This window comes from Rhodamnia argentea, chromosome 3 (genome assembly GCF_020921035.1).
Source record: "Rhodamnia argentea isolate NSW1041297 chromosome 3, ASM2092103v1, whole genome shotgun sequence".
NCBI lineage: Eukaryota > Viridiplantae > Streptophyta > Magnoliopsida > Myrtales > Myrtaceae > Rhodamnia > Rhodamnia argentea.
In genome coordinates, this window is record NC_063152.1 from 6,679,248 (window position 1) to 6,691,360 (window position 12,113).

At 39.2% G+C, this 12,113-nt stretch overlaps 1 protein-coding gene across 4 annotated transcripts; it reads right to left on the reverse strand.

Annotated features, from left to right (window-relative positions):
- Positions 1 to 4,427: 4,427 nt before the first annotated feature.
- On the reverse strand, positions 4,428 to 10,489 carry LOC115727308 (putative PAP-specific phosphatase, mitochondrial). 4 transcript variants are annotated; one of them, XR_007197912.1, is made up of 10 exons: positions 10,261 to 10,489; positions 10,049 to 10,151; positions 9,393 to 9,604; positions 8,947 to 9,006; positions 7,763 to 8,151; positions 6,673 to 6,751; positions 6,528 to 6,578; positions 5,278 to 5,446; positions 4,893 to 5,026; positions 4,428 to 4,759 (listed from the first exon to the last, which is right to left on the reverse strand). XR_007197912.1 is itself a non-coding variant. In XM_030657494.2 (8 exons), exons 1-8 carry the CDS (start codon positions 10,465 to 10,467, stop codon positions 5,294 to 5,296), a joined length of 1,254 nt encoding a protein of 417 aa, XP_030513354.2. In that variant the 5' UTR covers positions 10,468 to 10,489; the 3' UTR covers positions 5,226 to 5,293. The 4 variants fall into 4 exon arrangements, 3 of the variants coding, with proteins under 3 accessions (XP_030513354.2, XP_030513357.2, XP_048132516.1); XM_030657494.2 differs by lacking the exons at positions 4,428 to 4,759; positions 4,893 to 5,026 and having other exon boundaries at positions 5,226 to 5,446; XM_048276559.1 differs by lacking the exons at positions 4,428 to 4,759; positions 4,893 to 5,026; positions 5,278 to 5,446 and adding an exon at positions 6,169 to 6,400.
- Positions 10,490 to 12,113: the final 1,624 nt, after the last annotated feature.

Below are 12,113 nucleotides of genomic sequence, written 5' to 3' on the forward strand. Positions count from 1 at the left end.
ACATATATAGCATGTAATTGTCAATTCGTTGTTCTCTTAGCTTTAATTATCATACTTAGCTAGGCAACATTTATAGCATGTAATTGTCACTTTCTAGGTGTTGCGCCCCGGGTTTTTCTACTTGCAGGGTTAGACTTTGCAAGTTTATCTACGCCATTAATTTACACACTAAATCAGCAGTCCAAAGTGACCATCCATCTTTTAAGCCTTGGAGCCAACGACATTTGGAGCCACTTTAGGAGAAAGATCTCTGGTTTCTAGACATGCATTTGAAAAATTGGTGCATACTCACGTTGCAAAGGAATTAAAGCTAAGAGAGCTTTCGCTAGATTGTTAAGTTCATTAATACGATTATCGTCGGTAACGTAACATCTTTGCATGTCATGTGATTAACTATGCTAGTAAAAATGTGGTTTTAATGGTTAATATCACGAAAAATTTCAAAATGATATATTTGTGACAAATTTACCATAAGCTAATTTTTTTTATCACAAAAAACTCCAACCTAGCACACCGTGATTTTACCCTCCATTGCTTTCCATCAAATTTTACATTCAAATTGCTGAATTGGATGACAAGTGTTAGTTAACGGGATTTACCGGTTTGAATTTTTACCCTCCTTCGTTTGTCACATGTGTACTAATTTGTGATTTTTCGTGATATTAAACTAATTTAATACAAACGAAATGGAAGGTAAAATTGTCAAATATGTATCAATTTGAGATTTTGATAGTCAAAAAATTAGTTTAGAGTAAATTTGTCTCATACGTATCAATTTAAGTATTTTTGTTGATCAAAAAATTAATTTAAAGTAAATTTATCGTATATGTATTAATTTAAAATTTTTCGAAATATTAATCCTAATTTTTTAAAGAGATCTCTTCCGATGATGGTACCGTGCTTGATATGGTGTCTCTAGCCCTACGACAAGACCGCAACCTTTGGCCTTTTGCCTTTTGTCTCCGTGCTCGATATCATGGGGACAACACCCCCCGTCACGACTTTTAATATCATTAGTCACTCAAACCAAGAGCCAATCATGCACCCCAACACATTGCCAAATTGCTTCTTAAATCAAAGAAAAGCTGCAATTGTCTGGTGCTCAAACGGGGGTAATCACTTGTCCTAAATCTAGGGTTTAGGGTTTTTTTCTTCGCTTACGCATGGGTTTGCCCAAAAGGAGCTGCATACGTGTTGGAGTTGACCAACCCCCGATCTGCTGGAGGGATGACCTTCATGTTTGTTTGTCATCTTGTCCTGTTTCGATGGGCTCCAACAAACGTTTGGAAAAAAAGTTAATTTCATGTGGGGCTTTTCTTTGGTTGTCTCGATCCCCATTTGTTCAGCAGATCTTTACCCAATTTGGTGACCAGGCCGAAGATAATTTGATAACCCAATCTTCGTACTATTCAAAGATATCCATGCAACTCATGCATGTATTTTAAGAGGTATGTATGTATACGATGTATAAAAAGGATGAGTGTGCATGAGAGCTACGCACGTATGGTATCCGGTGATCAAAGCGTTGTGAATATTATGAGGATATTTTGCGATTAGTACCTATATAAAACCTTGATGATGTAGCATACCCATAAAAGAACAACGCCGACAACACTAGTGGTTGGAGGGGGTGAGCTTCGCTAGTGGCCAGGAAGGTTGCTGATGTTCGGTGACCAGCGTGAGGGAGAAGAAAGAGAATAAAAAAAAGAAGGAATAGAAAGGGAAAAAGAAGAAAATATAAATAAATATTCGGAAAAAATATTAAAATATTATTATAAATTATCCACGTCGTTGTTATATATGCACCACATTAGCGATTTTCTATCAAAATTGACCGAATGGACTGAATTAATACAAATGTAAAAGGTTTAGGATTGAATTGATAAAAAAAAAAAGTAGTTTAAAACTAAATTGAAACAATTGTAATCAGCTTTTAGGACTCTTCGATGATTTGCCCTGAGAAAAGAATGGTTCTTTTGTAAGATGCATAAATTAATGCAAAGGACAGTTCTACGGGAAGCTTCAATCCCCTTTGAGGATTTTACCCTTTGTTTAAGGTGGTGTAGCTTCTCAACTACATAACAAAGGGTACTGACTAACAGATAGGATAGACGAGTTATTTCTTCCACAATATTTGTCCAGAGCATTAGGAAGATCTAATTCGACGAAGCCAGACGGGTTCGGGACGATGAGCCCTGAAGCTAGCCCATCCCGGCTGTCCAAGCTCGTCGTAAAACGGTCGCGAGTTTCGACGTGAAATCTCATGCTCAACTCACTTAAATAGGTCAAGGAGCCATTGGATGCCCTCAATCTACTTGAAACTCACCATAGAATTTCCTGTAAATAGATTATCCAACACATAAATACCTAACAATCTTAAGTCATCAAAGAAATAGGCCGACTATGTAAACCCACCTTTGCATGCTCAGCACAGGATGTGACGTGACCAGATCAAACAAACAGCCATAGGCAGGAAAGAAGGAACACTAACTAACAAGAATTGCAGGTTAGAGAAAGATGAGAGGCAGCGCCAGGATTTGGAGTCGGGAGGACATACATCTGACATCATTTAGACAAACCGTTTTGGGCAAACATTTTAAGTAAATAGGAAATGGCGCCGAAGGCGGGGCTAGTGATTAGAGTGAAGTCGTAATGAGGTAGCCGTATTAGAAGGTGTGGCTGGATCACCACCTTTTATTTTCAAAGAGAGCTAATGTTTGTTGGGTATTTTGGTTTGATATTGCTTTGAAGTAGCGCCCAACATACCGGCAACTTCTATCATATGAAATGGGTTCAATGTCCAAATATGGAACCCTTGAAAAAAAAAAGGATGAAACTAAATATAGCTGCTACACCAAAACTAGGTGCAAAGAATTTACCATACTGACCTAGTGGATGAATCGGGAATACATAAACAAAAAAGGCAATTGGACTAGAGAATGCGATGTAAGAGTTTTCTTTATTATGGGCTTTATTAATTAATATTGTAATTTTTAATTGGTCTAATAAATCAAAGAGATAAGATTTATTAAAGATAAGGTTTCTTAATTGATCCAATATGAGACTGGACAATGTGGGCCGAGTTAAACTTTATTGGTAATGATATGATAGGTTACAAACTCTATAAATAGAGCTCAAGTCTCTCCTCTAAACTCTAGTACATAAATAACCTCGCATAGAGAGTTATCTCAAGAACACAATACGTGATGGATAGTTTCATTGAAGCCAGTGATTAAAAGGGTTATAGATGAGAAGCTCTTGAGTATTGGTATGTCGTTATTCCGCATCAAGAATGATGTATTTCAAATTAGATTCGCATGTTTAAACACGATAATCTTGGGTCGCTGTTTAAGGTTACATGCGATTGCATTATAAGATCGCAATGGATTACCTAATTAAACCTTGAGGCTTTCCAAAGACTACAAGTAGTTTCATAAATGACTAACAGGGTCCGGCGTTAAGGTCACTTGTCCCATATCCTATACTGCTTTTGTGAATGGGATCTCAAACTCGTCCAAGAACCCGATCTCAAACTCGTCCAAGAACCCGAAACTCGTATAAGATGCTACTCAGGCAAGGACGAGAATCCAATTTAAACTGCGCTAAATCCCATGCCAGTCACCTCTCTCGATCAAGCTACTAACATCTTTACCGATGCGGATCATCTTGGACGTTTCCTCGACCACATGTCCAAATTCAAACTTTGTGTTTCACATTCACTATGAATTTAGGAGAGATGTGAGGAGATTCTAATCCCAAGTTGGCATAGCTCCACTCTTGCAATTGGGTCGTTGCAATTACGGCTTGGATATCGAATTGTGCAAGCAGTAATGATAGTATCTTGTATCTGAATCGATGGCTCACTTTTTCTGAGTAATGGGGACGAGGACTGAAACATGCCACTGAAAGGAGACAAAGACGAGCTGTCAAAGAACAAAGAGGAGGTAGGATGGACAGCTGGTCAGATTTAATATGGATCATACATGGACGGCAGTTGGAGCCGGCGGTTGGAGTCGGCGGCTCTCTTAGAGTTCCCTCATATGGGGTTCTTGGGGAAGAGAACCAAGTTGGCCCTTGCGAACAGCTTGATGCACTATCTTCCTTCAGCCCTTTGAGCAAAATGGGGCAAAAGGAAAGAAAATCAATGGATCGACTATATCGTCTCCATCCCGTAGGAATTATAAGATAACCCAAGGACGCCTTTGGCATCCAAGGGTAGCAGACCAATCATAGAATCCCGTTTAATAAGTTGAGCGCATTAGCAATCAACATTATTTGAACAAGGAATTGCTGTTCATGGTTGGGAGAAACAGATGGTGGAATTATAGCAAAACCAATGGCTCTCCTTACTCCAAAATTCAAGGAGCCTGAAGCAGATGGCTTGGTGATAGTCAAATTCAAGGCAAATCCCATTAGAGATCATGTAGAATGTACAGTAAAAATTCAAGAGGACAATGATTATTGTGCAACAAATTTCTGGTACAAGAGTTTTAAAACCAAAAAATTACTACAGAGTTTCTGTTTCTCTACCTAATCTTCACTGAAGTAAAGTACAGATAGTCGAGTAGTTCATGAACTCTAGACTAGGGAATTGTCATAATATGCACTGGGCTCTATGGCCCCTAATTTCATCTACCTTACATGCTCAATGTGTGACCGACTGAAGGTTGATCAACTCAGATGTAACTGCCACTTCTCGAGTTATCGCACCGATGGTTCTTTGGATTCCCTTGAAAGCACTCTCTTTTCTGCAGACATTCTAGAACACAAAATAGATCAACTGCCGCCGTATAGAAATGGTATTGAAGTCAGAAGGCATTAACATAATGCCAGAATCACAACATACAAACAATCTAAAACATGTCTAAAATCTGCAGGAAGCAGATGCTCACCAGAAGATTTTACTGAAGATAAGGGCCTTCAGAAGAGCACTTGCTTGAACCTTCAATACCAGCTTTCAGCAAGGAGCTTATGTATTACATTCAATAGAACAAATGTGCAATGGTTTTATGCATTTTTTTTTTTACTGCATAGCAAGAACCACAAGAAAATGTCAGTCAACGAGAGCAATTACTACTGATTAATTGTCTACTTACTGGTGGAGATATCACTGAGCTGGAATACCGATCTTATATAAAATCTCCGGCCACCATAATATGCAGGATAACCCATTGCATACTTGCAATTGCTAAATCCTTTAATTGAATTTTAGAGAGAGAGCTTACCAAATGCCCCCACTTGGGCGAAGAGAGAGAGACAGAGAGAGGGTGGACACACCCAAATCTTTGGCTTCCTACAAAACAGACGAGGCCCCAGAAGAAGTCATGTCCAAAATCTTGTCATGCAAGTTCCCATTAGACACAATAATGCCACCTCTAGGGAATACGATTCTCCGTTCAGCGGCATCTGCTGCCAGATCAATTTGACTTCCTTCCCAATCGGTCACCTAATTGATGGTGGCGAGTCAGTCACTTAACACATAAACCTAACCTTTTAGGAGCACACTAAAAAGATTATGATTTAAAGATAAAAGTGTATCTGAACTGGATTTTCTCATATAGTTGAAAAGGTCTCATTTCTTGGTAAGGCAAGTCAAGTATCAGAGCTAATGTAACAGATAAAATAAGGGGCTAGTGAAATCAATATGATACTTCAGAGAGAGGACGAACTGGAAAGGAGTATATTGCATTCCTTGGTTTGCACAAAAGAGTTCTGTCACGAACTTCCAAATATACAAGGAAAAAGATGAGTGGCAAATTGCAAACATTGCAGATCCAGAAGCTGTTCATATTGTGCAGAAATTCATAAATGAAATACTGAATCAAACAAAAAATAGCTTCAATTGTTAGGAGTGTGTTAGGAAATGCAACCCAAATGCTTAAACTATTAGGCAAAAAAGACCACCTCTAAAGCCATCATAAACCTGGCACGCAAGTGATAAGTAAATTTGAATTAAGCCATGTAAAGAACACAAATTGAGCTAAGTAACAGGAACAAAAATATATGCGAGAAATACACAATTAAATGGGGCAATGAGAACATGACATTATTAAAATGTTACAAACAGCCAACCAAAAACTTAAACTGTCTGTTGGATTGGCAGAGGAATGACTACATGTTTAAAAGCCCATTCTGCAACTGATTTGAGCCATATTTTAACATCATTTGTGATAGATTCTTCTTATTAGTATTATTTGTCTATTGTGCATACATAATGCGGATTGTTGTCGCTCTTTCTTCTTGCATTTTTCTGAAGGTAGCAATTAGGAAAAGAGCCTAAACATACGAGTAATACTTGTCTATTGTGCATACATAATTTGGATTGTCACCACTCTTTCCTTCCACATTTTTCTGGCAGTAGTAATTAGGAAAAGTGCCTAAACATACCAGCTGATCCCATTTGACAAACCTAAAAGCAAACTATTAAACTGCATTCAATAATGAGAAAAATCCTGATATATGAAAATCATGCAGAAGGAAAAACTTCATAATTGAAGGAGAAGTTCTAAAGTCGCATATATATGTACCTTTCCTCCAGCTTCATGCACGCATATCATGCCAACAGCATGGTCCCAAGCCTAACGACATTTGACAAAGAAACTTAGGCATGTTCCCTTGATTTTGTGTCAGCCTGGATAAACAAGAAATTTCAGGGAGAAACTCAGATAATACCTTGATTGAGGTTTGTGCTCTTGCTCGACTAATGAAAACTGACGCCCTTCCTGAAGCAACCATCATATACTTGCATAAACTGTGAGAAACCAAAATTGAAAATCCCATCACTTCTACTGTAAGGAGTCATCATTCCTACCCATAGGGATCAGTGACTGCTCATAGTATATATGATACACACAGAAAGAAGAGTAGACTGTGACAAGAGAGAGAGAGAGTTACTATGAGACAGAGAATGGCCTATTTGTGCAAAGAAGTCAGTGCAGAGGCTCTTGCAGAAAAAAAGGAGAATAAGCATCTCCTTTCACATGATGTGAGAATAAATGCATGAAACAAACTGGCAGAATTGGCTTATCTCCAAATTGGAGGATGTAGCAAACTTATTGCCTTACCAGAGACCCGGGAGCTATCTGCATTCAATTATGTATACAATTATGAAAGTGTTTGCCCATCCAAATGACCATCCAAATGACAAATCTAATAGCCAGGGGAAACAACCGGTCAATGTGAAAAGGAATCGATATCTATCAAGGAAGTACATGATAATTTAAAGTTAATCCTGTTTTTTTCATTATTTAGAAGTCAAATGTTAATTAGTTCCATCCAACTGAGAAGTACAACACATTAATGATGGACTATAATCACCACATAATGCATCATCAGGGGAGGCAAATGGAGATAATCACAATAAGCCACTGATTCATTTGAAAAGATGTGCACATGTCAATTGAGAGATACGATGTGGAAAAATAACATTTTTCACAAGATTAGGTATCATGATTTTGTGAAAATAATTGATGTTACAACAGTTACATCATTAAGGGCCTTTGATCCTTCTCTCCAAGCCAAATAACAATTACATAGAAAAGAAAAATCTTATTGGATAAGATTTCCGTAGGATGTAATGATAATTGCAAGCAAAACACTTATAAGCAGAAAGTATATTGCAACAGTTTCAGAATTTCTGGGACGGCAAAGAGCAAGATTGAAAACTCGAGGGGAGCTTTTGCACCTCCTCCAGAGTTATAGGAGTAAAACAAAATTAATACAAAGAATGAAAAGATATGGACAAGGAAAGAGATTAACTAGCCTTCCACAACATGCTGGCAGTAGAACAACTTTCCCTTCTCCAGCAGTACCAGTTTCAGTTGTTGCTTTGAATGAGGTAGACGGGAGAATTGTCTCCCATGTTTGACTCTCTGGAATGCAAAAGCGTGCTTCATGAACTGCAGAGAACCAATCAACAAAGCACCTGGTCCAATAGGCATCCTCTGCACTTGTATTACTGAGCTGTGGTGGTAACCTTTTGGTCCATGTTCCACAGCCAACATGAGATACCATGATGATCCCAGGTCTCGCCATGCTGATCTCATACTCCTGTAGCCCATCGTTGGCTACATTGGATAGATCTTGCTGCCAATTAGGGCATCCCATTGCACCTAATACAACTTCTCCACCAATCACAAGTGCCAATCCTACCTGGAAATTTATTTGTGCATTCAGCCAAGAAAAGAAAGGTAAAAACTTATATAGAGTTGCAAAATCATATTCCCATAAAATAATACAAGCAACAAAGCATATTCCCAATAAAAGCTACTGTTTCCCAATATCAAACAACTATTACCAGCGGACTAGACTGCTTTATAATGATATGTAGGGGTCTATCAGCATCCACAGAGTTATGTAAGGATTCTTTCACAGAATAAAAGAAGAGAGGAGGCCTGAGGCACCAAGTGTCTCATGTGTCACGCAGCAAGTGAAATTAAGTAAGGTAATAGGACTTTGGCCACTAAAGTATCTTTGACGACGGTGATTAAAATTGAAACAATATAATACTGTTACCTACATCTAGAAGAGCAACCATGATCACCTGCTCATGGCCCTAGACAGGTATGTCATATGATGTTCAGGCATATACGGATTGGAGTAAAAAGGCAATAGAGGATTAGTTCCATAAGCCTAAACAATGATAGGGACATTACAAGTGAAATGGTATCAGGTGTCTTCATGAATAAATCAGACATCTAACCAACTAAAACAGAAGTTCCTCCCACATCCTTTCTCAACCAACTGGAATTCAGACTTCATCTTTTGTATACATAGAAGCTAAGATTTGGACGGCACTAACAATTTTGTTATCGAACTAACCTTTGAATGCTTAATATACCAGTATGCAGTTCGAAGCGACTAAACATTTTCATTCTAAGCAGTCATCAATCTGGAGCTATTCCTCATTAAACCAAACAACCAAAACCACCAGAGAGAGTGACATACCACATACAAGGCCTCACTTCCTTTTAGAAATCCTCGTGTCCCATCTATTGGATCCAGAACCTGCAGCAATCATCATAACATTAAGCTCTACTATGGAAGAGAATCTCGCAGACCATATTACACTACATACCCTTCCATTAAAGTCAAGCACTTTATCGTAATAAATGTTGACAGATATGGCAACTTATCAAGTTCAGAAGCAAATCCTTGAGAGGCATGTCAATTCTCTTCCAGTTTTACCAAACCGTGGACTAGGAAGAAGGTTTTTTTAAGCCCTATATAATCATTTCCTAACCCCTCAATTTGATGTTAAATTTCTACAGCTACCTGTACAATCTCAGAGAATACACAACCTAACATCAAGTAAAAGCTCTGTTCCTTATGGCACATATTCATGCCAAACTTAAGCTTAGACCCTTCATATAATAGCCAAGTCATCTACATACCCAATATGAGTCTGGCTGCGCTCCAATAGAGAAGTCGTTCTTTCCTCCTCGGTCAATAGCCTCTAAAACAGCATTGGGTGTCAAAGGATGAACTTCAGAGCTCGCTTTATCGGTAACAGCATCCACAACATAACCCACCAAATCAGTAGAACGTATGGATGCAGAGTCCTCTTCTGCCACTAAAGGAATGGAAGGAAACAAGTTTCCCAGCTCTGGCGAAACATGCAAAATAGCGTAGAAGCATTATCAAATACCACCAATGGCAGTTTACAATTAAAGTTTGGTCTAACTACTTCTTGCAAGTATTTGCATGACATGCCTGAGATATCGAATAGGATAATGGCTGATTTTATCTTCTCCATAGATAAGACTTTCCCAGAAAGTTTCAACTTATAAGCACATCAAATTACAGACCCCAGGAAACACCATTCCTAGTCATGAAAGTCGAGGTTTAACAGTGAATTCACCTATGTGCAAATGTGGCATTGTCTGTAAAACATCCCCCAAGCTCATTTTGCACGAGGATAGAATGTCCAAAACAAATTAAAGACCAAATGCTCGAACACTTTGAATCCAATTAGCATTTTTCACTACAAACTTCATGAATCGAACATCGAGAGGAAAGATGAAGTTTCATGAAATCAGAAAGAAATTACCCAAACTGACAAGAGCTTGCACGCCGAAGTCCGCAACGGTGACGGGAGTTTGGTCAGTCTTCTCGAGAATCCGACCATCACTCGAAGACAAGGCTTTCTTCACCTGATAATCAACATAAATATCAATGCACAAGCGAAAGAAATCATTTCCAACAAGCATTCACCCACAACAGAAGAAGAAAAATCAGAGAAGAGTTACAAGAGAATTGTACGTCGACACAGAGACGGCAAGCTCGCTCCACAACGTCGATGGCGGCTTCGAGCTCGCGGTGATACTTGGCGTTATCGACTGGGAACGGGAGGCTCGAGCTGAGACACCTCAACGAGAGCATTCTTCCGCGGACATGCGTCGGGGAACGAGGAGGGGGATTGAACCGGACGGCGGAGATGCGGGAGGCGGAGTGGAGGAGGACGACCATGGCGGAGAGAGAGGCGCTGGAAGAGAAAAGCGTCGCCGCGGGGGGCTGACGGTGGCGAGGCGCGAATGGGGTAGTTAGGTTCGGTTCGACGCAACGCAACCGTACATCGCCGGGTCGATTCATTTTATTCCTCTTTCCTTTCTTTTTTACCGAAATGGGAATTAAATATTTTCGTAAATAAATTCGTTTACAAGCCAAAAAAAAAAAAAATATCCCCGTTTATTTCACGAAAAATATAATATTTTTCAAAAAAACAATCATAATAATTATCGGAAAATTAAAATCGAAAAGAGAAATATTTTCCGGCGTTTGAAAAGGAAAATAATTTTTAATTTCCTTCGCTAATTCCATTGTTTTCCCTGTACGGTTAGTTAAGCATTACTTCGCATTGTTCAACCTCGTCTTGGCCTTCTTCAGTAAAGCAAAATCCGGCACCGTCTTCAGTACTCCTCCCCATTCATTGCCGTCTCTAAACACATACACGTGAGCCGAAGTGGCCGCCATGACGATCAAAGAAGAGGTCATGGCGAGATGATGTGGTCTTGATCAATTTTAGGAGAAGGGCAAGCGGCGGTCGAGGGGTCTCTGTAGCTTCGGCTGGGGCGGATTCGGGCACGACGGCTGATTGTGAGTTGAATGATCGGACAATGGGAAAGATCGCTGGGAATTCTATGGTAAGCTACAAATCGAAATTAGTCGGTCGCTTAACGAGAGAAAAATCATTATAGATAAAAAAAATTACGACATCCATTGTGATACATACAAGTGAAAAAGCAAGTTGATAATTCTACATTGTTTACCACGAGCCAAATCAGTTTTCATGTGCACATCCGAGCAAGCGACTGAGATTCAATTGGCTCAATAGAATATTCTTGACAAGATCTATAATAGGAATATATTTTTTGTTGCTTCGGCATAACACAATCCGTCATATATGTTACATAAGCATTGTCAATCTGTCTAAAAGCTGCCTGTCCGTCCGTATTGAAGATCCGGCCTAGCTTGGTGTTTTCTTGATGTTCTTAGCCAAATCATCCGGCCACCCTGAAGCTCGGTCGCTTTTCGTTTTTCCCTCTATATATAGCAGACAAGAATTGATCAACGAGGAGCAAGCTCACAGGCAAAGGCAATAGCTCATCTATGGTTAAGACCAGCAGCAACAACGAAGCCATCTTCTTACTATTAATCGCGGCGATCTCCCTTCGCTCGACAGTTGCTTTGGCTAGGAGCGACAAAAGCGGATTCGGCATTTGTAAGTCATTGAACTTGCTCGTTCTATTTTTATGTTATACGAGGCACATCCAACCACGTTGTTGTTGGTAGTTTGTTTGTAAAACAAACTTAGAAGTGTCTTTTTCTTGTAGCCCTTTACAAATAGTTTGGCCACTTGACCACTAGGTTTGTGCCTTGTCTTCGACACTTACTTGATACCAATGAGCTTCTTACCAAGTGGTAAAGATGATAAAACCCATGTGTCATTCTTTTCCATGGAGCGGATTTCTTCATTCATTATTTGGATTCATTTTTCAATTACAGCTATATCATCGAAGGATACAGGGTCACATTATGCAAATAAACAAAAATTTGTCATAGTTTCACCAGTGATTCTGTCACTATCACTATCGTTAGTAGCCATAGAGAATGGT